A 27,376-nucleotide genomic window follows, 5' to 3' on the forward strand; every position below is an offset into this window, starting at 1 on the left:
AAAACTGGATTGAATCTTAAATGACTATCAACTGAATACAGACAGCTAGAAGATACTGGTGTAGTAAGGGGATCCTAGGCTCATCTCATCCCTTGAAGACAACTACATAACTATCAAATCATTCTGAATACCCAAAAAATAAACCTGAGGACTGACAGAACAAACTCCACAATTAGAGGGAGAAAAGCACATCAAGAAAGATAGGATGTGTGGAAACATGGTTTGGGTGGGAAACAGGGTTCTGTGGAGGGAAGGAAGCCCTGGTCACAGAGAAAGGCAAGAAAGTGAGGAACACAGAGGAGAATGCACAAGGAGAACACTTCCCCAGATTCACTGGCTGGGAAAATTGAAGGGCTGATTTTTGTGAGTTTTTGCAATCAGCAGGGCTTGAAGACAGGAGCTTAAAGGTGGGTGAGCTTGACTGGAATAGAGCCCTGAAGGCACTGTGCTGCTCCTAGAGAGAAGGCAGGCAAACAACCCTGGGGTGAAGAACATGAAAACAACTGAAAAACACCCAAACACACTGGAAGAGATTATTCCTTCTTCTCACAGTGCTTCCTTGAGAGCAGTCAAAACTGAGACTCCTCTCTTGGGACACAAGAGCTGGCTGGCACCATTTTCCACCCCTGCCACTCACATAGACATAGAGCCACCTTTGGCAAATAGCACAGTGCTGACACTGGGTGCCGAACCTGCTTACTCCAGGACCCACATCTACCCTTCTACCCTGCACTCTACCCTTACTGCCCTTCTAGGTAAAGTTTGCCTCAGTCTCAGTGTGATGGGCCCCTTCCCCAGGAGACCAGCAGAAACCCCCACACACATCTAAACACTGCCCACTGCAGGCAAGGAGAGACTCTGAGGAGGAATGGTCTAGAAGGACAGAGCAGATAAAACACAGCAGAGCATACTCAGTGCACACCAAAGACACACTCTGAGGTGCCAGCCCCTGGACACTATATGACTTCTTCTTCTTCATAAAGCCATAATTCTCAGGAACAGGAAACCTAACAGACTTTCCTAACACAGAGAAGTAGACAGAGACTTAGACAAAAATGCCAAAATGCCAAGATGGAGGAATTCATTACAAATGAAGCAAGATAAGATTACAGCCAGATATCTAAGCTAAACAGATATAAGTAATATGCCTGATGGACAATTTGAAGCAACAGTCATAAGGATACTCACTTAGTTTGAGAAAAGAATGGAAAACTTCATGGAGGCCCTTAACCCAGAGATAAAAGAGTTAAAATTAATAGAAATGAAAAATGCAATAACTGAGATTCAAAACAAACTGGATGCAATGAAGTTAATATAGACAGCCATATGTACAAGAGGTTCTATATAAACCTAATGATAACCACAAATCAAAAAACACTAATAAAAAGGCAAAGAATAAAAAGAATTCCAAATATAGCACTTAAGCGAATCAGCAAAACTTGAAAGATAAGAATCAAAGAAAAAATTAATAACCACAAGTAATAAAATAGCATTAAATAGATTTCTATCAATAATTGCTTTGATGTAAATGAACTAAATCTCTAATCAAAAGACATAGGGTGACAAAATGCATTAAAAAAACCAAGACCCATTTATACTGCCTTCAGGAGACTCATTTTAGACCTAAAGAAACATGCAGATTAAAAGTGAGGGAATCAAAAAACATCTATCATGTAATAAATGCATGTGAAAATAAAGCTATAGTAGCAATACTTATATCAGAAAACATAGATTTTAGATATGTGCTGCTAAAGCGAGCACGAAAACATAGATTTTAAAACAAAGGACTCTCTAAATAACAAGGGGATAATCCACCAAAAAGATATAATGATTGTAAATATTATGCACCCAACATGGGAACACTAAATACATAAAATGGTAATAGCAAACATAAAGGAACCACCATATATAAAAAGAGCAAAAAAAAAAGGAACCACCAATAATAATACAATAATAGTATTTAATACACTATATCTAAACAGAAACTAAAAAGCAAACAATGACACAGTGCATTGAGTGGATTTTAATGGATATATTTAGAACATTCCATCTTAAAACAGCAGAATATACATTCTTTTCAGATGCATACAGAACATTCTCCAGAATAGAAGCCAGAAAAAAAAGCATCAATAAATTTGAAGAGATTTGAGTCATACTATGCATATTTTTTATGACAGTTATGAAAGTAGAAGTCAACACAAGAAAAAAAAAATCTGGAAAGACTACAAATACATGGAGGTTAAATAACATACTACTAAATAATGAATGGATTAACCATGAAATGAAAGACGAAATCCAAAAGAATATGGAAACAAATGAAAATGAAAACACAATGGTCCCAAAGCACTGGAATGCAGCAAAAATGGTTCTAAGTGGGAAATTTATACCAATACGGGATTTACTTAAGAAGAAAAATCTCAAAGAAACAACCTATTTTTATACTAATGGAGTTAGAAAAAGACACCAAAATATACCTAAAACCAGCTGAAGTTAGGTACTAACAAAGATTATAGCAGAAATAAATGATATAGAAACTAAAGAAACAGTAGAAGAGATCAATGAAACCAGAAGCAGGTTCTCTGAAAGATAAACAAATTCATAAACCTCTAACCAGACTCATCAAAAAACAGAGAATAAAGACACAAATAAATAAAATTACAAAGGAAAGAGGAGAAATAATAACCATGCCACAGAAATACAGTCATAAGAGAATATTATTAAAAACTATATGCCAACAAATTGGACAACCTAGGAGAAATGGATAACTTCCTAGAAACATATAAACTACCAAAATAGAAGCTGGAAGAAAATAGTAAGTGTGAATAGATTGATTACCAGCAAAGAGGTTGAATCAGTAATCAAAAAACACCCAATGAACAAAAGTCCAGGACGAGATGGTTTCACAGGTGAATTCTACCAAACATTAAGAGTTAGTACCTATTCTTCTCAAAGTATTCCATAAAATACCAGAGGAAGGAAAATTTGCAAAATCATTTTTACGAGCCTAGGAATACCCTGATACCAAAACCAGATAGACACCACTAATAAAGAGAACTACAGGTAAATCACTTTGAAGAACATAGATGCAAAAATCCTTAACAAAATACAAGCCAACAGAATCCAACAAAACACTAAGAAAAATCATTCACCATGACCAAGTAGGATTTATTCCTTAGCTGCATGGTTCAGTATTCACTAATCAATCAACGTGATACACCATATTAATAAATGAAAGGATGAGAACCATAGTATTCTTTCAACAGATACAGAAAATGCATTTGATATTGTACAACATTGATCTGTGATAAAAACTCTCAACAAAGTAGGGATAGAGGAAACATACCTCAACATCATGAAGGCTGTACATATATAAAAACACAACAACAACAACAACAAAAACAACAACAACAAAACAGGTAATATCTCAATGAGGAAAACCTGAGAACTTTCCCCTTAGGGGAAGGAACTAGAAAAGGATGTCTACTCTCACCGTTTTTATTCAAGATGGTACTGGAATCCTAGCCACAGCTATTAGATCACACAAAAAATATATACGTATAGGGCATGCAAATTGGTAAGGAATAAGTTTAATGTTCACTATCTGTAGATGGCATGAGACTCTATATAGGAAATGTAAAAACTCCACCAATAAACTACTAAAACTAACATATGAATTCAGGAGGCACAGGATATATAATCAATGTGCAGATCTATTCCATTCATATAAAGAAGCAGCAGAAAAATAAAACAATCACATTTAAAATTATACCAAAATAATGTTACCTAGGAGTAAACCTAATAACCAAAGAGACGAAAGACCTAGCCTCTGAAAACTATAAAACACTGATGACAAAAATCGAAGATGACACCAAGAAAGGGAAAGACATTCATGCTTATGGAAAGAAACATATATTTATAAATGTCTATACTGGGACGTCTCGGTGGCTCAGTCTGTTAAACATCCAACTCTTGATTTTGGCTCAGGTCATGATCTAAGGATCCTGTGATTCAGCCCCAGGTTGGGCTCCATGCTCAGTGGGGACTCTGCTTAAGGATTCTCTTTCTCAAACTCATCAGAGTATAGGGATAGAGGGAATTTTCTCAGCATTTTAAAAGCCATCTATGGAAAGCCCACAGCAAATATCATTCTCAATGGTGAAACACTGGGAGCCTTTCCCCTAAGATCAGGAACACGACAGGGATGTCCACTCTCACCACTGCTATTCAACATAGTACTAGAAGTCCTAGCCTCACCTATCAGACAACAAAAAGACATTAAAGGCATTCAAATTGGCAAAGAAGAAGTCAAACTCTCCTTCTTCGCCGATGACATGATACACTACGTAGAAAACCCAAAAGCCTCCACCCCAAGATGGCTAGAACTCATACAGCAATTTAGCAGTGTGGCAGGATACAAAATCAATGCCCAGAAGTCAGTGGCATTTCTATACACTAACAATAAGACGGAAGAAAGACAAATTAAGGAGTCAATCCCATTGACAATTGCACCCAAAACCATGAGATACCTAGGAATAAACCTAACCAGAGGTAAAGGATCTATACCCTAAAACCTACAGAACACTTCTGAAAGAAATTGAGGAAGACACAAATAGATGGAAAAATATTCCATGCACATGGATTGGAAGAATTAATAAGGTGAAAATGTCAATGTTACCCAGGGCAATTTACACGTTTAATGTAATCCCTATCAAAATACCATGGACTTTCTTCAGAGAGTTGGAATAAAATATCTTAAGATTTGTGTGGAATCAGAAAAGACCCCGAGTAGCCAGGGGCATATTTAAAAAGAAACCCATAGCTGAGGGCATCACAATGCCATATTTCAGGTTGTACTACAAAGCTGTGGTCATCAAGACAGTGTGGTATGGGCACAAAAACAGACACATAGATCAATGGAACAGAATAGAGAACCCAGAAGTGGACCCTCAACTTTATGGTCAACTAATATTTGACAAAGCAGGAAAGACTATCCACTGGAGAAAAGATAGTCTCTTCAATAAATGGTGCTGGGAAAATTGGACATCCACATGCAGAAGAATGAAACTAGACCATTCTCTTATACCATACACAAAGAGAAACTCAAAATGGATGAAAGATCTTAATGTGAGACAAGATTCCATCAAAATCCTAGAGGAGAACACAGGAAACACCCTTTTTGAACTTGGCTACAGCAACTTCTTGCAAGATGCATCCATAAAGGCAAGGGAAACAAAAGCAAAAATGAACAGCAAAGAAGCAAACCATCCAATCATGAAATGGGCAAAAGACATGAACAGAAATCTCACAGAGGAAAACATAGACATGGCCAACAAGCACAGGAGAAAATGCTCTGCATCACTTGCCATCAGGGAAATACAAATCAAAACCACCATGAGATACCACCTCACACCAGTGAGAATGGGGAAAATTAACAAGGCAGGAAACAACAAATGTTGGAAAGGATGTGGAGAAAAGGGAACCCTCTTACACTGTTGGTGGGAATGTGAACTGGTGCAGCCACTCTGGAAAACTGTGTGGAGGTTCCTCAAAGAGTTAAAAATAGAACTGCTCTATGACCCAGGAATTGCACTGCTGGGGATTTACCCCAAAGATACAGATGCAGTGAAACGCCGGGACACCAGCACCCTGATGTTTATAGCAGCAATGTCCACAATAGCGAAACTGTGGAAGGAGCCTCAGTGTTCATCGAAAGATGAATGGATAAAGAAGATGTGGTCTATGTATACAATGGAATATTAGCCATTAGAAATGACAAATACCCACCATTTGCTTCAACGTGGATGGACCTGGAGGGTATTATGCTGAGTGAAATAAGTCAATCAGAGAAGGACAAACATTATATGGTCTCATTCATTTGGGGAATATAAAAAATAGTGAAAGCGAATAAAGGGGAAAGGAGAAAAAATGAGTGGGAAATATCAGAAAGGGAGACAGAACATGAGAGACTCCTAACTCTGGGAAACGAACAAGGGGTGGTAGTAAGGGAGGTGGGCTGTGGGTGGGGGGTGACTGGGTGACAGGCACTGAGGGTGGCACTTGATGGGATGAGCACTCGTTGTTATTCTATATGTTGGTAAATTGAACACCAATAAAAAATAAATTTAAATAAAAGGTTTCTCTTTCTCCCTCTGCCCCTCCCCCCCCAAAAAAATAAATCTTTATTTTTTTTTTTTAGGGATGAGCACTGGGTGTTATGCTCTATGTTGGCAAATTGAACTCCAATTAAAAAAATAAAAAATAAAATAAAATAAATGAATATAAGAAATAATTTTTTTAAATAGACCTAACTCTGAGTTCTGAAACCATAGATATTCTAGAAGAGAGCATAATCAATAATTTCTCAGATAACAGCCATAGCTACATTCTGTAGATATGTCTCCTGTGGCAAGGGTAATAAAAGCCAAAATGAACTATTGGTACTGCATCAAAATAAAAAGTTTCTGCACAGCAAAATAAACAATCAACAAGACTAAAAGTAATCCTATATTAAAGTATGGGGTGAAGAAAAGAACTGGCATTTCTCCAAAGACATCCAAATGGCTAACAAACACATGAAAAGATGCTCAACAAATCCAAACTACAATGAGATACCACCTCATACTTGTCAGAATGGCTAAAATAAAAAACACAAGAAATGTCAAATGTTGCTGAGGATGTGGAAAAAAGGGATTCCTTTTGCACTATTGGTAGGAATGCAAACTGGTGCAGCTACTGTGAAACATTATGGAGGTTCCACAAAAAGTTAAAAATAGTGGGACACCTGGGTGACACAGTTGGTTAAGTGTCTAACTCTTGATTTCAGCTTAGGTCATGATCTCAGGGTTGTTAGATTGAGTTTGGCATCAGACTCTGCTGAGGGAGCTCAGCAGGGAGTCTGCCTGAGACTCTTTCCCTCTCCCTTTGTCCCGCCCCTCACACTCTCTCTTTCTAAAATAAATAAATCTTTTTTTTTAAAGTTAAAAATAGAGCTACCCTAAGATTCAGTAACCGCACTACTGAGCATTCCCCAAAAAACATAAAACACCAATTCAAAGGGATACATGTACCTCCAGGTTTATAGCAGCATTATTGACAATAGCCAAGTTATAGAAGCAGTCCAAGTGTTCATCAATAGATGAATGGATAAAGAAGATATAGTATGTGCACACACACACACACAGTGAAATATTATTCAGCCATAAAATGAAATCTTGCTATTTGCAATGACAGGGATGGAGCTAGAGAGTGTATTATTAATTAAAATAAGTTAGAGAAAGAGAAACACTGCATTATTTTATTCACATATGGAATTTAAGAAACAAAATAAATCAGCAAAGGAAAATAAAAGAAAGACAAACCAGGAAACAGACTCTTAACTATAGTGAACATACTGATGGTTAGTAGAGGAGAGGTAGGTAGAGTGTAGGTCAAATAGGTGATAGGGATTAAGGTGTGCACTTGTCATGATGAGCACTGGGTGATACATGGAATTGTTGAATCATTATATAGTATATAGTATACCTGAAATAAATATAACACTGTATGTTAACTATACTGGGATTAAAATTGTAAAAAGAACAGTTGCTTTGACAAGGAATAGCACATTTCACTGTCTTATTCTAGCATCCTTACATCACATATCATGCTCATTACTGCTTCCTTTACATCCTCCAGGATTGACTGTTATTTAAACACTAAATAATTATTTGCATTTCACACAAGAGAATGGGTAAATGTCCATTTCCCAGTTTTTGGTTTTTGAAATTTCCTCATCTTCTGTCCATTAATTATGGACTGTCAAATTAAAATACCAATAACATGAGCAGTGGAATTTTACCAATAAGAAAAGCTTGACACATTAAAGTTAGTACAGTTAATCATTATTAAAAGTAAATACTATAAGCAACAGGATCATACATATGTTCAGGTTCTAAGGAAGCAGATCAATATATTCTCTGTTTGAGTATATGTTTGTTGTCCTAATCCATTTATCTCAGTTTAAGTGACATAAAAGTGTAAAAGTACTCTAGTAAGTACTGTGGAATTGAAAATTAATAGAAGTATTAGGTAAAATATATTATAACCTATAAAGAGTTTAGCAAGAGACATACAGAGAGAACAACAGTAAGTATAACATTTTGCAAAATGTCTTATATTTAATTTTGGAGGCAACATACCATTAGCCACATATCCCAGCTGTGGTATAAGTTGTTCATCTTTACAATTTTCCCGTCCTGGTACTAGTCTTTGGAATTTTGTAGGATGAGGATTGCCATCAACATCCACCAAAAATGGGGGAGGCATAAGGTGAGGAGCTTGTTGGGTTTGTTCATCCAGTACATAGTTGTTGGCATCACGGATAAGAGGTCGATAATCCGTGTGGAAGAACATCTGATCTGGAATCTTTATGATAGGTTTTAAGTATTTAACATGCATAGAGAATTAGTTTTTATTCCTAGAGAACATGCATGTTTCAAATCAGACACATTTTACATACTCTTATAGCCATCTACTGCTTTATATTCATTCCCTCTAGGTAGAAGTGAATCACCTAAATGGTAATCTTATCTCTTCTCCACAAAGTCCTATAATCTGCATTACTTTCTGGCTCTATATCATATTTCTCCAATTAGCATATGAAGAAGGAGAGCAATAACACAGTAGATAAAGTTAGTTATTTTTATTTAAGTTGCAAACATCATACAAACATTTATAACTACTTTTATTGCTTAGTTTATTCAAATAAGGATAGTTGGGAGTATAATATAAATGGCAAAGCAGGTAAATACCAAATACATAAAAAATACTCAAAGATGATATAAGTATTGAGCTCCACTCAATGATTCTGAGTTCTCTTACAACTCCAAGAATCTATAATCAATTCCAAATTCATAGCTAATAAAATATAAAGAACCAATTAAGTTAGTTTCCAAAGTATTTTAACAAGATGGATAATGGGTAAAGTGGCCAAGCAAGAAAATTAACATTTGGTCACCAGCTGTTTTCTTATAATTTATGATAAGTTAGAGGATGTAATCTGGTAAAGTTGTTCTCTCATTACACCTGAAGGGCAGTACAGAGAATATGTTCTAAGCAAAAGGATTTCCTAATAAATTTTTATATCTACATAATCTTATATCTTGATAGTGATTCGAATTGCCAAGCCTGTTCTGGCAGTGATGAAAAACTTTATCAAGAAAGGTGACTTTTTAAGTTTATATTTATTGACACACAATGACCCTTATTTACTAGAAGACTTCAAATAAAATTTATGAATGATACAATCCAAAATTATAGTCTATAACAAAAATTAAATAGACTAACCTTTTCATAGTATTTACTGCATCCAAAACCAAAAAGCAGCAAATGTCCATGAGAGTCTGTGCAGGCAAAATGGTTTCCATCTGGTGAAAATTTACAATCAAACACTGCACCATGGCCTTGGCCTTCGATCTGAAATTTAGAGGAGTCACTTTAAGTCATCTTAAGAGGTAATTTACAAATAAGTAGGCAATAGATTCCGCTTCCTAATATCTTGAGTTATGTGATGCATCAACATTCCAATGACTCTCTGGCTTCTGTTGCCAGAATCCTACAGAGACAGTAATGCTCTGAAAGAATTTAGGAAGAATAAAAATGCAATACATGGTATCAAATATTACTAGCAATGTCATATTTCAAGAAGTACTAAATGAGTGACTGAGAATAAAAAAAGATCTAAACACAACCAAAAGGACAACTCAGCAATGTCAAGATAATATCTTTACACCTTAAATTGTAAGGCGAGTAAACCTTAAAATAGCCTTCCTAAAATTAAAGTACATGAATCAATTTTACTAACAAAAGACAGAGGGTATTATTAACACTCTAGAAATATACCAAGTCTATAAAAGGGAGTTCAAAGGTTGACAATTTAGAAATGTTAACTCAAGAACTATTCTTCAAAGGAACACTAAATTTGGAGGATATGAGTATTGCCATTAACATAGGAGGGTATTCTACTGGGAAAAGGGATAAACTCACCAGATTTCTCCATGGTTTGTATGAAATATATCTTAAGAGTATCTATGCTTCCAATTCTACATTTGCCCAACAACTTCCTGATTACTAACTAAGCTATGTAGGGTTTACCAGAAACAGATACAATAGACACTGTTATGATTCATATATTAGGATTACTGTTTAAACATTAAACATTTTGTGATTTTGGTTAGTATTAGCTCCAAAAGCCTATTAAATTTGAGTTTCTAGAATTTAGACCTGGGGACAAGAATTTGGAAAATGCTAATACCATGATAATAGAGTCACTCTGAAAAGTGTTCTCAATTGGCCTTACTCTCAGGTCTTCAGACATTCTCTAAGTTATTGTATGGATTTAAACACAGATGACAGGTTCCTTTGCACTAAGTATACTTTAATTACCAAGTTGTCATATAAGAGATGTCTATTTTAATATGAACCAAGCACAGATTTTTCCTTACCATGTTAAAATAATTCCGAATTTTGGTCCCCCGGTCAAGGTCCCAAATAAAAATGTTCCCATCATGACCTGCTGAAAGTATGATCCTTTGATCAAATGGATGTGCTTCCAAAACAAATACTTCATCATCATGTCCCTGTGATAAAATCAATATTAAAAATGAAAAGCAACACACAGTATTTGGTTTATTTGGCCAAAAGATCTTGGGAGTGTGCTATCAATCTGGTTCAGATGAATTTATGTACACCATAGTATTTACTACATGGACATGACAAGAAATATTTCAATTAGAGTTCCTTATATGTTTAATTGCTGATTTCAAAAAGTACTCAATACAGAAGACCCAGAAAGGTGTTTAAAGTGTAGTCCAAGACAGTTACAGCTTATTAACCAGGCCCCTGAAATAGAATTGATATTTCTATGACTCTGCTATTTAAAAGACCCACAGAGAATGAATAAACAGGATCTTTCATTAACACCCAATTCTGCCACAGAGATAACAGACAAACCTTCATTGTTCTTCATCCAGCACTCTCAATACCTAGTATTCAAATTATATTTTGGAAGGCCCCATGGTACAATCAAACACAAAAGTATAGTGGCTCTGCCCTTTTTCTACTTTATAGTTGAAAGTCTCATTTGATATGCTACCTGAAAAATGGGTTTGCTGCTAAAAAAAAGTTTGAAAACCAATGCTCTCTCTATATGTTTCCCTTACCAATGAATATCAGTATATAAAGAGAGACCTTAGATCAGGTGTCTGCAACTGTAGCCTGCAGGCAAATTTAGCTCCCATTTTTGTACACACAATCTGTGAGTTAAGAATGGTTTTTACATTAAAAGGCTTTGAAAAACAAAGAATATGTAACAGAGGCCATATGTGGCCTGCAAAGCCTAATATACTATCTGGCCTCTTAAAGAAATAGTTTGCCAACACTTGATTCAGATCTTTGTTAAAGAGAATAAATGAATCAAGTGTTGGCAAACTATTTCTTAAAAAAGGATGTATGACATCCTGAAGTTGCATTTCACCTAGAAAAACATCAGCATATTACACATCAGGAGCTTTTAGAAATCATCATATCTTATGACTCTCACAAGTGCATTCTATCTCAAATCATCATATAAAAAATGGAATAATAGGACACCCTACTACCATATTACCTATATGGACAAAAATATAACTTATTAAAAAATAACTGCATAGTAGCTCAAAATTCGTAAGTAAAATCCCATCGCAATAAATACTCTTACAACTGAAAGTTTACCAAAACTCTTTTCCCAGTGACCACCAAAAAACTACTTCTTTGTTATATGCTAAATAATCAACTTGATATAACAAATACTTTCTTGGGTTCCTAATGAGAAAACAACAAAATTACTTTCTTAAACTCAAATAATAATGATACAACTATTTCAGTGTACATTGGAATAGAGAGGCTTTTAAATAAAGGTTTTATTTTCTTGGTCACATGTCATAGGATAGGACATAGTCATTAGATCATAGGGAACAAAACGTAATCAAATTTAGTAATTTCTTAAGATACATCATGTCTTATTTATATTTATTAAGCACACCTCTATCTTCACTACTGCAACACAAATTCAAATTATCATCATGGCCCATCTTACCATAGACTCTTACGCTCTTACGCTATACCAGAATCACTCTTAGCTTCGTTCCAATCTATTCTGTTGCCAGAATTATATGATATTTTTCAAAAGCAAAATTCACATGTCATTCCTTAGCTTTTAAACTTTTTAATGCTTTTCTATTTGTCTAGGGTAGACCCTATAAGAGCTTGAATGGTCTGTTCCCTGTCCATTTCTCCAGTCCTATCTGGTGACATTCTTTCTGTTCTCTGTGCTCTAGCCAAAAACTGGTTTTCTTTCAACTCCCTTCTATCTGAAGACTTTTGATGTACTTTTACCCTCCAAACTCCCTCACATATGTAATTAATCAAATATTTATTGATATCCTATATATTGAGGCAAAATTTTCTTATTGTTTCATAAGAAAATATCAAGTAGTGATAAACGTTATGCTGAAAATAAAGCAAGGTGACAGAATAAGAAAAAGACTGCAAGACTACTCTAGATTATTCTATCAGGGAAAGCCTTGTCAAGGAGGTGACATTTAGGCTGAGATCTGGGTAATTTCTACCTATCTTTCAAATCTTAACCCAAATTTAACTTCCTTAGGAAGTATCTGATACTATTTTGACCAGAATCAAATAGGTTTATACCAGGTTTGGTCACCCTATTAGAAACTTGCATTGTATTTTACACTTCTCTTTCTGATCATTTAATTAATTTTTGTGTGGTTTGTTTTTTCTTAATAAGCTGTAAATTCTAAGATGATGGGGACTCTCTAATTTACTATTTATTTCTAACAGCTAACCCCGCTGAAGGCACACAGAAGATGTTTAGTAAGTATTTGCTGAGTGGAAGAACTTTACACCACACTAAGACCCTCAAAAAACAAACTGTTAACACAGAAAATATAAGTATCAAAACTAAGGAGATTTGACTGTTACAAGGACTAAAAATAAAAATAGTCAGTTCTAAATTTTTTCAGTAAAATTCACTGAAAACAGATGACCTATGAGCCAACCCATGGGAAGAGTATCACTAAAGAAAATTCTAAATTGAGGTACTTATTAAGACAGAATTTTACACAGATCTATAAAACCAGAGGCTATGGCATGAACTTTGTGATTTTTAGAGATATAGATTTATGCTAATATTGTAGTCAATAGCCACATGTGGCTATTAAGCATCCAAAATGTGGCTACTCCAAATTGAGATGTTGTAAGTGTAAAATACACACTAGATTTCAAATATTTAGTATTTTGAAAATGTGAGATATTTAATAATTTTTATATTAATTACATGTTGAAATGCTACTATTTTGGATATACTGGTTAAATGAAATGTATTATAAAATTAATTTCACCTGTTGTGCTTTACTTTTTCTGTTGTGGTTGCTAGAAAAATTAGTATTACATATATAGCTCATATTATATTTCTATTAGAGCATGTCGCATGAACAAACATTTCCTATTAAAGATTCAAGCAAATATTATAGATTTTCCTATACATATTAACAGAAACTTAGATCAAAGAATAGGGAAAGGCAGAAGGAGATAAAGAACTGGTTAAATGAATAAAAAAAATAATCTAAAACTCCACTAATACAGTGTTAGGATTTCATTTAGGAAAGAGAATTGGAGGTATATGGAAATCCTCCCAAAATTAAACAAATCTTTAGACACCTCAGAGGTTATAGATAAAATTATCTCACATGGAGTCAAATAAGGATGATACCATGGTATACTACAAAGTCAAATGAGTTATGAGAATTGGATTCTAGTCCCAATCACTTACTATTTTGCAAATCATATGGCAATCACTTGGCCCTTGTCCCTAAAGTATTTATGAAGTGATAATAGAAGCAGATAGGCTTCAGCAGATAAGGCTTTTAAGTGGCATTTAACCTGAAATTTACATGATAAACCAAAAACCAACCATGATAAACCATGATATCAACCATGATAAACCATGTTGATTTCTGCTATTAATCCTATCAGCTTTTCAGGTCACAAATATTACAGCCTTTTACTACAACAAATTCATTTTTTAAAAGAAGAAAAGCCCCCTTTTCCTGCTTCTTGCATAAACAAATCCCTGAAAGTAGAATAAAAAAGGATTCTCTTGTCAAAATATAGTTATACACCTAAAACAATAATAACAAAAATCCCAACTCATGCTAAAAACAAAATAACTTACATTGACTGCATGTAAGTTAGATAGATAAGTATCAGACTTCAAAAGAATCTTGAAAAGTTTTTGAACCTGCTTTTAGCAGCTATACCAATGTGCCCTCCTTATTTTGCAAATATGTCAACAAAGGTGACTCAAATAATTACTGATCCAAGGGATAGTAAGTCAGAGAAAATAAACTAAAATTTAAATTTCCTGTCTTCCACAATAATGCCCTTATTGATCATTTTATTAATTCCAAAAATACTTACAGATAAAGTATGAAGAAGTTGCCCTGTGATAGAATTCCATACTTTCAAAAGGAAATTGTTCACTGCAGTAATAACTGTGGTGTCATAGCGATCCCAGGCCACCATAGTCACCTTAAGTTTAGTGACCTTGTCTTCTCCACATGGCAAATTATTCCTAAATAAAATAATTTGCAGTATTCATACTTTGTAAATTATTAACAAAACAGCAAATTATGAAAAAAATCCAGTAGCTTGCAAATTTTTAGAAAAAAAATACTAAACCATTTCAAAAAAAAATACTGAACTATACTTTTCAGTGCTCACAAAATAAAATAATAAAGTACCTAAATAGGGCAATACCCATAAGCTTATTGTAGGGAGACAAAAGACACAAAATGACAAATAACTTTGTAGTTAGTTACTAACACAAGAACAACAGCAAAAAAATGAAGCTAGAAAAAAATCTACAAATTCCTTGAAAAATAAAATATAAGGTCATGTTTGCTTCAAGAAAGTGCAAAGAAATATATAATAGACCCTTTATTCCCTTAAATTTTTAAATGAATAAGTCTTATAATAGAGCAGTAAAAAATTCAATAACTTTTGATTTACTTGAATATAATATGAATAGCTGGCTAGGAATATAACATCAGTTCTATATTGTCATTAATGGGAAAATAATTAGTTACAGGGCCTTAGCCGACAGAAACTGTAATGTCCTAAAGATATAATTATATATCTTCCAATCAACAGGAAATATAATGAAACAGAATGCTGATTAAGTGTACTTATAATGTTGAGTAGGAATGCTAACAATATGAAACATCATAAAGGTAACCTCGATAAGACAGAGATAGCTAAAATTATGATGACATTTAATAGGGAAAAGCCCTCAAAGTTGAAAGTAGTATAGATAAATATAAAAAATGACCTATAAAGGAATGCCTGGGTGGCTCAGTGGTTGAGCATCTGCCTTGGGCTGAGGGCACGATCATGGAGTCCCAGGATCAAGTCCCACATGGGGCTCCCCATAGGGAGCCTGCTTCTCCCTCTGCCTGGGTCTCTGCCTCTCTCTCTGTATTTCTCATAAATAAATAAATAAAATCTTTTTTAAAAATGACCTATAGAAAAATAAGGCAGGAAATAATCCTGTGGGCATTAGTAGAGTAGAGATGTTTGGGTCACAAGAGACCAGAATTTTGAATGATTCAGCAACGTTTCTATCATCCAGTAATCAACAAGCAAAAGACAATTTACTTAGAGACTAAATACAGATGCAAACTTTAGATCTACCAATGAACCCCAAACTATTTACTAATCTGAAAATATATTTTCATTATGAAATATAATTCAGTAAATCAAAAGATACTATACCATATGAGAAGCACTGAAATATCTAACATCCAATCTTACCCAGTCATTTTAGTAGCCATGTCTAGCACTATACTCTTCCATTCTTGTTGCTGATATTGCCAAATTCTTGCTGTTCCATCTCTACTTCCACTAACAAATCTTAAACTGCAAAGAAAGGTTAAAATACCCTTATTACTTTTTTCCAAACTAGAAATCACTTTTTTTTCAAAGAAAGTAATACATTCATCCCCATATACTACTGGGGGGAATGAAAAGTATATACTTTGGAAAACAGTTTGGTAGTTCCTCAAAATGATAAACAGAGTCACCATATAATTCAACAATTCTACTCCCAGCTATAAATCCAAGAGAAATGAAACGTAAGTCCACATAAAAACCTATACACAAATAACCATGGCATTATCCACCACAAGTCAAAAAGTGGTAACAATCCAAATGTCCATCAACTAAAAGGGATAAACAAATTGTGGTATTCATACATCCAAATATTATTCAGCAATAAAAAGAAATGACATAATGATACATACTGCAACATGATTGAATCTTGAAAACATTACATTAAGTGAAATAAGTTGGTCACAAAAGACCACATATTGTATAATTCAATTTATATAAAATTTCCAGAATGGGCAAATCTATAAAGATAAAAACTGGATTAAAGGCTGCCCAGGGTTAAGGGTAGAGGTATAAAGATATTGGAGATTGATAGCTAAAGGGTATGGGAATTCTTTTTGGGGTGCTAAAAATGTTCTAAAATTGATTGTGGTAAAGGTTGCACAACCCTGTGAATATGCTAAAAACCACTGAAGTTATGTTATGTGCATTATATCTCAAAAAAACTTACAAAAATACATTCATTCACCCATATTTCTATCACTGTTCATACTTTCATTTCTATTCCACCTGACTTTATTAAAAACATGTATATATACTTATATATTTCCCCCTTCAGGAAACAGAATTGTACTACATATAATGTTTTATTATGTTTTTCCCTAAGTGTTATTTTATAGATCTCTAGGTTTATAAATTTAAAACTACTGTCTGAATAAGTATGGAACTATATGGATATATTGAAATTTATTTAATCAACCCCCTAAAGATAAATATTTAAACTATTTCCATTCATCACCATTATAAATAGTTTTGTGAGGAGTATCTCTATACATATCTTTGTACAACCTTATATATATCTTTGCTGAGTCAAATGGTCGGCACATTTTTAAAGCTTTTGATGAATTATTCCCCTGAAAAGTTTTTTTTTTTTAACACTTTACAGTCTCTTCAAAAGTTATGGGAGAGTGAGTGCCCATTTTCCCTAAACCCTTGGCAATACTGGGTGCTGACATTCTTCATTATCTTGTTATTCTGAAAGAAAAACATGTTACTCTTAATTTGAACTGTATCTTTAATTATTAGTAAAACTGGATATCCTTTGTTTATTGTCCACATAAATAATGAAGATAAAATTATGTTTCTCTTTTAGGGAAAAGGCAAGGAATTAAAAACTTCAGATTCCTCTAGCATGAAAGAATCATAGCTGTACAAACCTTCAAGTGTTTAACTCAGTACAGTGCAATAAATCAACCTCAAAAAATTATCTGAAGGTTTTCTCATTCCTAATATAAACTTCACTCTATGTGGACCATCATTATTTACTCTCGCATTTAATAAAGATGAACAAATTCATCATAGCAATCACCCACTGTCTGAAAAATATTTAAAAATAAAACATGGTCAAAAAATTTTTTTATTAAATTAAATTAAAACATGGTCACCCACATAAAAGTCCTTATAGAAATATCTGGATAAACATTTATGTTAAGTGCTTACATTTTTAAATCTATCCTAGGTCAATTTTAGACCAGGGCAAAAGATTATCATCTTTTGGGGATCAAACATTTGAGAGGGGGTACACAAATACTTGTATATAATTTCTAAGTTTATAGACATAGGAAATATGTATCATATGAGAAGAGACAATAAGTAATACAGATGTTTAGAGGAAGACAATGTAGCTAAAATATGCAGCAGTCAGAAAAGGCTTCAGGTAGAACATGAACCCTAAAAGGAAGATAGGACTTAGAAAGGAAGAGAAAGGGACTGGTGGGAGGAGAAAAATAGAGTAAAGGAGAGTAGAAGCTACAGGGAAGCTGTGGGAGGGAAAGAGGAGTGAGGGGGTAATATTTCGGGGTAAGAATGGTATGAGCTAAAATATAAGCAAATAAATGAATGAGAGAAAAAATATGGAATGTAACAGGAACAATGATTGAGTCACTTAGGCTAAATGTAAAGATTTATATGGGGAGTAGTAAATGAGAAAAGAATGTAGGTCTAAGTCAAGTTTTAGAAAGTTCTGAATTCGAGCCTGACATTTGATTTCTATTTTATAGACAAAGAGGAAATACTAAAGATTTCTAAACAGAGCACTGTAAATCTGGCAGAAATGGACAGGATAGATTTAGAAAGGAGAAGAAAACTCAAGGTAATGGGCCAAATAATAGAATCATTTGCTAAAGTGAGTGGAAATAGAAATAGAAAAAAAGTAAACAAAAAAGAAGTCATTCAGAAAGAAGAACTGATAAAGTATGGCTACTAATTAGATAGGAGTTTAAAAGACATGAGGTAAGGATGTCATCAAAAATAGACAAGGGCTTTCAGCTAAATAAAGTAATACAGTAGAGGGAGCTACTGCTGAAGGAATAGAAGTAAAATATGTCAAACATCTGTTTACACAGATATGTACTACATAGTTACCTGTCTCCATTGTTACAGAACTGAACAGCAACAACTTTGTCCTAAGACATAAAACAACAGATTTTTGGTTAGAGTTAGTTTATTTGTAAGATGAATGAAGTATTCTTCCCTTAAAATTCACAAGCAAAAGCATCATGGAGTAGGTTTTTAATGCTGTAATTTTCTTGGAAAAAACTCCAATATTCTTAAAAAAGAAAAAGAAGGCTGAAACAATTGATTAACTGATGAGGAATACTTATCAGCAGTAAATTGAAACAAACCAAACATAAGCAAACCTGTTTTTAAATTATAATCTCAAGAGACATTTTTGAATAGATATCAGTTTTTATGTCCCCCATAATAAGACAGCACACTAACCTAAAATGTGACATTAAAGTTAATTTGAGAGCAGTTGAATTAAATTTCCCACTTACTATCTTTTAAATTTCAGAAAATAAATCATTTCCTGTTTCTCAAATGGATTATTTATTTTATATAGGGTTCATATGTTTTTAGGTACAATAGTTTAGATACTTCTGTTTAAATCTTCATTTATAATGATTAAACTATACTTTTATTAATATAATGTGTATTATAGTGATGAGAATAAAATATAAGCCAGAATATGCATTTTATCTGTCTTTATTCCTTGATAACAAAGCTAAAATGTATCCTAAAAAGTTGTACTATTTTCACAAAACAGTTACTGAACTGCATTTGAACTTTTAGTAAAAAGCTCAGATACTAAATATCTTTTTATTTAATTATTTTTCATTTTAAAAAATTATTAAACTGTCTTCATATGTTTGGAGGTATCCATGATTCATACTGCTCAATGATTTCACTATAGTATTTATCTAAGATATTCTGTATTCTCACTGCCAGTTGCAATAACTGGTTTTAGATGTTCTGAAAGTACATCTTATTTTTGATGACTAACAGTAGCCACTGACTTCAACAGGGAGTATTTAGGTTTTCTGACTTTCTCTTAGCTGGACCCTGGGGAAAAAAAAACCCACAAAACTCTACTAATCAATTTTTCTTCATCTTTCCCCCACCCAATTATTGTCCATTGTTTCTACTATCTCCTACTCACTCAGCTCTCAATAAACTTGACTGCACTTGTATACATACCCTGCTTGGGTGGTAATTGTAAAGATGCCTCCTTTGCATACTCTAGTACAAATGGATTTCTCCCAATGGATAGTCTCAGATTTAGATCTTTATATATTTCCTAAGTTTTTCTTATTCACAATTTAAATAATATTCCAGGATTTTAGTATCTAGGAATAAGTAACATCAAGATAAGAGCTCAGCTTGGTTCAGTAATGATTCGTAAGTAATTGTTCAATTGTGTTTATGGGATGGGACAAAATCAGGAGGCTGTTTCCAGAAGCTCAAGAAGGTTTCTAACAGGGGTCTCTTTTACTACAAAATTCAGGAACATGATTGATTTTGTAACTCACAAAGTATCTTTTTCTATTAGTCATCATACAGGGACACTGTGTATTTTTATTGATGTGTGCTAATACTACTCCAAATGAGAGGTCAACAGTAATAAAAACAGTAACTTTTAGACTTGCAAAGCTTAGTGCTTTTAATTGCTGACTATATAGCTTTGACAATGAGGTATATGAAATGCACAGTAAGCTAAAAAATAAGTACTCCCATTTGCCATAATAGTTATCTGGAGAAAAATGTAAGGAAAAGAAGAGGAAAAAGATGAAAGGTACACAGGGATATGAAAAAACATTACTGGATCCAAGCTTCCTAACAAAGAATGTAGAAATGGCTTGAGGAAAAGTTCTAATCACCAATGGCCAATCACCAATGGCTGTCACCCAGGCATAAAGCTGTTCCCTGCTGTTATTGATAATTGAGTAGGATTAGATTTCAGGAGTCTGTGATGACATTCTGAAAACAATCATACTAAAATCAACAAGCTAAATTAGTAAATTATTTTTTCTTAAGATACACTTAATATGTCCTTTATTATTTATTGAGGTAAATTGGGCACATAGCCTTATATGTTTCAGCTGTATAATGTGATACTTTGATATCTGTATATTCTACAAAGTGATCACCACCATAAGTCTAGTTATCATCCATCACCATACAAATAAGCCCTCTCATTCATCCCCCAACACCCTTTTCCCTCTGGTAACCATGGATCTCTTTTGTTTTTGTTTGTTTTTTTCATTTGTTTAGTTATTTTAGAATACACATATAGTGAAATTATGTCACTTGCCTTTTTGCAACAAACTTTTCACTTAGAATATATTCAAGGTCTACCCATAATGTCGCAAATGGCAAGATTTCCTTATGTGTGGCTGAGTAGTATTCCACTGTGTATATATGTGTATGTGTGTATGTGTATACCACAATTTATTTATCCATTCATCCATGGATGGGCACTTAGGTTATTTCCATATCCTGGTTACTATAAATACTGCTGCAATGAACACAGGAGTGTATAAATCTTCTTGAACTAGTGTTTTTGTATTTGTCAATATTCAGAAGTGGAGTATCTGGATCATATACTTGTTCTGTTTTTAATTTTTTGACAAATCTCCATACAGCTTTCCACAGGGGCTACACCGATTTATATTTACATTCCCACCAATAGTGCATAAGAGTATCCTTTTCTCCATATCGTCTCCAACACTTGTTATTTCTTGCCTTTTTGATAATCGCCATTCTAATAGGTATGAGGTAACACCACATTGTGGTTTTCATTTGCATTTCCCTGATAATTAGTGATGCTGAACATGTTTTCATGTTCCCATTGGCCATCAGTCTATCTGCTTTAGGAAAGAGAAATGTCTTATTTAGTTCCTCCATCCATTTTTTAATTGGGTTTGTTTTTTGTTATTGAGTTATATGAGTTCTTTATATATTTTGGATTTTAATCCCCTAATGGATATATTATTTGCAAATATCCTTTCCCATTTAGAAAGCTGCCTTTTTGTTTTATTGATGTTTTTCTTCACTGTGGAAGGAGCCTTGGTGTCCATCGAAAGATGAGTAGATAAAGAAGATGTGGTTTATGTATACAATGGAATATTACTCAGCCATTAGAAATGACAAGTACCCACCATTTGCTTCAACGTGGATGGAACTGGAGGGTATTATGTTGAGTGAAGTAAGTCAATCGGAGGACAAACATTGCATGTTCTCATTCATTTGGGGAATATAAATAATAGCAGTAGTCTTTAATAAGAAGTAGTCCCACTTGTTGGGTCACTAAGACCAATGCCAAGGACCTTACCACTGCTAGGGAAGATCATCAAAAAGATGTATCTGCAAATTGACCTGTGAGCTGGATCCCAGGAGATTAGAGGCTCCTTACCCACTTCTCTATCCTTGCTATATGAGTTCCACTTGCCTTTCCCTCTCCCAAAAGCTGCTCTAACAACATAGCCTTGAGACGATGATGTGGTATTGAGAACATCTAAACAGTATACTTGAATGAACCCAGGTAAGGCTTCTTTATAACCTTTTAAGAAGTTACTGGCAGGCACAAGGATCCATTCATCTTGCTGACACCCAAAACAACCCTCAGGTGTAAGTTCCCTTTGCTTATTAAAACTGCCACCTACCAACCCAGAGTGTCCTACCTCTTTCTTTGGACTTTCCCTGACATCTGGGTACAGGGGCCAGTTTCAGATTATATCTGAAAGCACCCAAGAGAGCTGTAAACTGACAATTGGCAAGCCAGCCCAGAAACCAAAGAAATGGGCCTTGGGAATGAGGAATCCACAGGAGAAATCCCAAATTAGCTATCAACTTCTGTAAGGAAGGGTGGCCTGTATGTTAGATACTTGTGGACTATTACATGAATATGGGGACATACAGAAAATATCAGCCAGTGTAATGTGTTTGTTAGAGGAAATGTACATACCACACTGAGGCAAGAGAAGGGAAACAAAGTTGCTACTGTGGGCCTCAAATGTGGATAGTCCAGTTGGCCATGGATGCCCAACTACAGGCTGAAGCTCAAGTTAGAAAGTTAGAAGAGCTGAGGTTAGAAAAGTATCTATGAGCATCCACTACTCTGCTAGCTCTGGGGCTGTTAGACAAGATGGAAGAGCAAAATAATAGAGATTTTAGTGTCCTGTTTTGCAAATCAAGGAGGGTGCAAGCTGCTATGTATTAAGATATGAGAACTTATGAGAAAGCCTGATTAGGCTGTTAAGAGGTGGAATCTTAGAGAAAATGATGAAAATGACAAGGAAAATGTTGTGGTAACTGATGAGGAAACAGCCAAAATGCCCCGTTCCTTCTGACCCCTAATTTTAAAGATTTTATTTATTTATTCATGTGAGATGCACACACACAGAGAGAGGCAGAGACACAGGCAGAGGGAGAAGCAGGCTCCATGCAGGTAGCCCGACGTGGGACTCGATCCCGGGTCTCCAGGATCATGCCCTGGGCTAAAGGCAGTGCTAAACTGCTGAGCCACCCGGGCTGCCCTGACCCCTAATTTTAAATACCAATTACCTCAAAACTCCTAGGAGAAAACTTGCATCTTTCTCTGTCCTTTCAAGTTTATATATCTTATTATGTCTTTGAAATATAAATACCCCTGGGTATAACCACAACATTGCCAGAAAAAAAAGTGGTCATCTTTTAAGAATACAGCTATAGTTCTCTTGTCCATTGTATTATAATGAACTCTCATCAAATCAAGTGATCATCTTTTAAGTTTTCTGTCATTTGCAGTTACTGTTTTGCTCTGATGCTTTGAAAAAAGTATTCCTACAAATGTGCCTCATATTTAAGAACACTCATGGAAAAGACTTTGACTAGTTTCTGATAACTAAGATTTAATTGCCTTTATGTTAGAGAGATAATTATGAACATTTCAAGTACTCCCCCAAAGCTATGTGCATAGCCCCACAATACATAATAGAATGGTAGCTGGGGACCTATCCCTGTTCACCTCTCCCACATCAGCAAAATGGGCCCATTGCATTGATAATACAGTGTTAACATGTAAAGATTTACCTCTGCTGCAGGACACCTGCAGGCTTTGCTCAGGAACATCTGTGAGGAAGAAGATGGGCAATGAACCCAAAGAAAATTAAAGGCTCAAATACTGCCATAAGGTTTTGGGTGTCATCTGGTCAGCTAAGACTCATAAAGCTGTAACCGAAAAGGTGCAAGCCTATCCAACTTCTAAGAATGGAAAGAGGTGCCGTCCTTTATAGGGATTTTGGGGTTTTGGAAGACTTCTAATCTACACCTGGCACAATACTCCCATTCCTCATGCTGCCTGGTAAAGAAAGGGCATATATGGGGCTGGGGACGACAGCAGTGTGCTGCCTTTGAGAAAGCAAAAATACTAATAAAACAGATTAAAGCTCTGGGGATCTCCTAAGCAGGGCTACCATTTAAGTTATATGTGTCTATGTGACTCCAAAAGTTATGGGTCAGACATTATGGCAGAGATAACAAAAGAGGAGAATGCCCCTGGGATTTTGATTCCAGCTCTGGAAGGGGGCAAAAGCCCAATATACCCCATAGAGCAACAGCTCCTAGCAATGTACATCGTGCTCTTCCAGATAAAGCTTCTCATACAGCAGCCAGTACAGCAGCTAGTGTACTGAGCTCATAGTGGTCTGGCTGCCAATCACTCTTGAGCCCGGGCCAATAACTCTTTGGCACTAATAATTAGATTATTCTAAAGGGATTAAGTTTATGGCTTGAACAATAGGAAGCTGATTATTAAAAAGTCCTTGTGGGGTCAAAATATATATAAAATGACATTTGGGTCCATCTGTAAGAACCTGAAATGATTCTTACTGTTTTTCATGTCCCAGCTCTTAAGACACTGACATTCCCCTAGCAATCAGGAAGCTGGTGCCCTAGTTGGGAATGAGCCCTAGCTACTAACCCTTCAGTAGTGTAGGCAGAATGGGTGCATAAAAAAAGAATGGCCCCCACAATGCCCAAGTAGGATGGTATATTGCCAAGGATGCTGGACTGCTCTCAGAGTACAGTGCATTGGTTAATGTAGTAACAGCATGTTGTGCGTTCTAAACAACACCAAAGGGAACTGCCAAAAGAATCAAGCCATCTACTGGAGTTCCCAACCTATGAGAAATTGGCAAATTGCCCCTATGTAAGGGTTTTAAATATGCCTTGGTTTATAGAGACACTGCATCTGGTTTAAACAATGCTTTTCCCTGCCACCCTACAAACCAGGCTGTAACATTAAGGGCTTAAAAAACTGAATATCATGTATGAATATCCTCATCAAACACATAATTATCAGAGGTCACATTTCAAAGATCATGATGTGCAAGACTGAACATAAAATGTGACATTAAATAAAGGCTCTATCTCCCCTATAACCCACAAGCAGTAGCGTTGGTAGAAAGGAAAATGGAATATTAAAACAGCATATTAAATACTTAATAGGCAAAACTACCTTGGCCAACTGGGCAAAAGTACTGTCTGAGGCTTTAATATATTTAAATGACCAAATAGTAGGGTCTATTGCCCCATATACTAGACCAGGGTTCCCTGCCCAGGCACCCAATGCTGTAAAGATATAGAAGTTTCTGGAAACAGCCATTGCCCCAAATCTTACAGTGGATCAAAACTGTGAGACTATGGAAAATCTATACTGTGGAAAACACCAGGCCCCATCATTCCTGTAAAAGGAATTATCTACTAGAATTTACAATACAGTATCCCACCAAGACAGGTGAGTTCCTTCATACCCCTGGGTGAAGAACTACTCAATCTCAACTAAGATAACCTTATCTTGCTGTACACTGGAACTGTTAAAATGCACTACACTATACCTGAAATGAAACACGCACCACTAAAAGAAGGGAGAAAATGGGGGTCCTGATAATGTCATATCCTGACCCCACCTCATCTACTCACACCTGACAGTGCTGCCTCCCCTGGCCAACATGTATGGTATGTACAACCAGGTCAAGTTTCTAAAGGTGTTAACTTCCCTCTCCCTCAAAGTCAGGAGAAATGTTTGGTTTTTCTACTAATAAGACTATTTTGCCACTGTCTTTATTCCCTCCATTGGCTTAGATTTAGAAGACATTAAAATAGCAAATGTGAAGCCCTTAATAAATTCAATCCGCAAGCATGATTGAATGATAGCAGTAAAAGCTGTCCTTACTGAACACTGGAAATGTCTCTGGTAAGCTGTACGTATTTCTTACAAAGCTGTACTCCAAAATAAAATAGCCTTAGACATTATTACTGCCTCACAAGGAGGTACCTGTGCCATTATCCAAACACAATGTTTTATGTTCACTCCAATGAATCTGCTAATGCATCATCTTTATCAAATCACAAGGAATACAAGTGAATGTCATGTCCTTTGTAAGCCAATCCCTAACATGGGAGACTTAATCAGTGGCTCAGATCAAGGGCTCTTATAAAAAAAAAAAGCTGTCACTGATTTTGTAATCATTTTCTTTTTTAAAAAAGATTTTATTCACTTATTCATAGAGACACACACACACAGAAAGAGAGACAGAGAGAGATAGAGGCCGAGACACAGGCAGAGGGAGAAGCAGGCTCCATGCAGGGAGCCTGACATGGGACTCGATCCCGGGTCTCCGGGATCACGCCCTGGACTGAAGTCGGCGCTAAACCGCTGAGCCACCCTGTAATCATTTTCTTAATCTGGGTTTCCTTTTACACAGATCTGTATTGTTGCTGTGGCATTAGCCTTCAATGCAGTCAGTCATCAAAGGAGCCACCTCCATGCTAATAAAATCCCTTGCTGAACACTTAGAGACCATATCAGAAGAAGGGGGCACATGAGATTATAAAAACTGGTTATGAATGGTGGAATGTTGGGGAAGATCATTTAGAAGATGTGACCACCAGCTGACTGTGATCTGGACCCCAGGCAATCAAAGGCTCCTTACCTCCCCGCTTGGAATATGGGTCCCTCTTGCCTTTCCTACTCCCAAAGCTTTGAGGTAATGATGTGCTACTGAGAATAGCTGCACAACTTGACTGGGCCCTGTTAAGGCCTCTTGATAAACTTTTAAATTTGGTGGGTGGCCATAGGGATCTATTTGTCTTGCTGCCACCCAAGACTTGGGTCATATATAAGTTCCTTTAACTTATGAAAACTGTCACCTATCAACCTGTAATGGCCTGCCTCTTTCTTTCCTTGTCCTCTGAGTATAGGGACCAGTTTCAGATTACACTCAATAAGCTCCTGAGAGGGTCATAAACTGCCAATTGCTTATGCTTTCTTCAGCAATTTTGATTTCATACTCAAGTAGGTCTTCCTTTCAAGTTAATTTTGGTGTATCGTGTAAAACACCGGTCTTGAGTTTCATTCTTTTGCATGTGGCTATCTAGTTTTCCCAACACTGCTTATTGAAGAAACTACTATTTTCACATTGTATATTCTTGGCTCCTTCACTGTAAATTAATGGACCATATATGTGTGGGTTTATTTCTGGGTTCTTTATTCAGTTCCATGATCTATTTGTCTGTTTTACTGCCAACACCATACTGTTTTGATTACTAGAAGTTTGTAGTATAGCTTAAAATCAGGAAGTGGGATGCCTCCAGCTTTGTTCTCCTTTCTCAAATCTGTGTTGGCTATTTGTGGTCTTTTTTGGTTCTTACAAATTTTAGAACTATCTCTTCCAATACTGAAAAATGTCACTGGGATTTTGATAGGGATTGCATATAATCTCTAGATTGCTTTGGACAGCCTGGACATGATACTGATTCTTACAATCCATGAACATGGAATATCTTTCCATTTATT

At 35.3% G+C, this 27,376-nt stretch overlaps 1 protein-coding gene across 4 annotated transcripts in view; it reads right to left on the reverse strand.

Annotated features, from left to right (window-relative positions):
• Positions 1 to 27,376, reverse strand: part of BRWD3 (bromodomain and WD repeat domain containing 3) — a 210,210-nt gene that overhangs the window by 73,188 nt on the left and 109,646 nt on the right. For all 4 annotated transcript variants that reach the window (XM_055338288.1, XM_055338287.1, XM_055338286.1 and 1 more), the window contains exons 12-17: positions 18,625 to 18,665; positions 15,907 to 16,011; positions 14,515 to 14,668; positions 10,482 to 10,616; positions 9,325 to 9,453; positions 8,178 to 8,403 (exon numbers count right to left, since the gene is read on the reverse strand). In XM_055338288.1, the coding sequence (XP_055194263.1) occupies positions 8,178 to 8,403; positions 9,325 to 9,453; positions 10,482 to 10,616; positions 14,515 to 14,668; positions 15,907 to 16,011; positions 18,625 to 18,665 (790 nt within the window). The remainder of the gene's footprint in view (positions 1 to 8,177; positions 8,404 to 9,324; positions 9,454 to 10,481; positions 10,617 to 14,514; positions 14,669 to 15,906; positions 16,012 to 18,624; positions 18,666 to 27,376) is intronic.

The sequence above is a fragment of the Nyctereutes procyonoides genome, unplaced genomic scaffold (assembly GCF_905146905.1).
Source record: "Nyctereutes procyonoides isolate TBG_1078 unplaced genomic scaffold, NYPRO_anot_genome, whole genome shotgun sequence".
Classification (NCBI taxonomy): domain Eukaryota; kingdom Metazoa; phylum Chordata; class Mammalia; order Carnivora; family Canidae; genus Nyctereutes; species Nyctereutes procyonoides.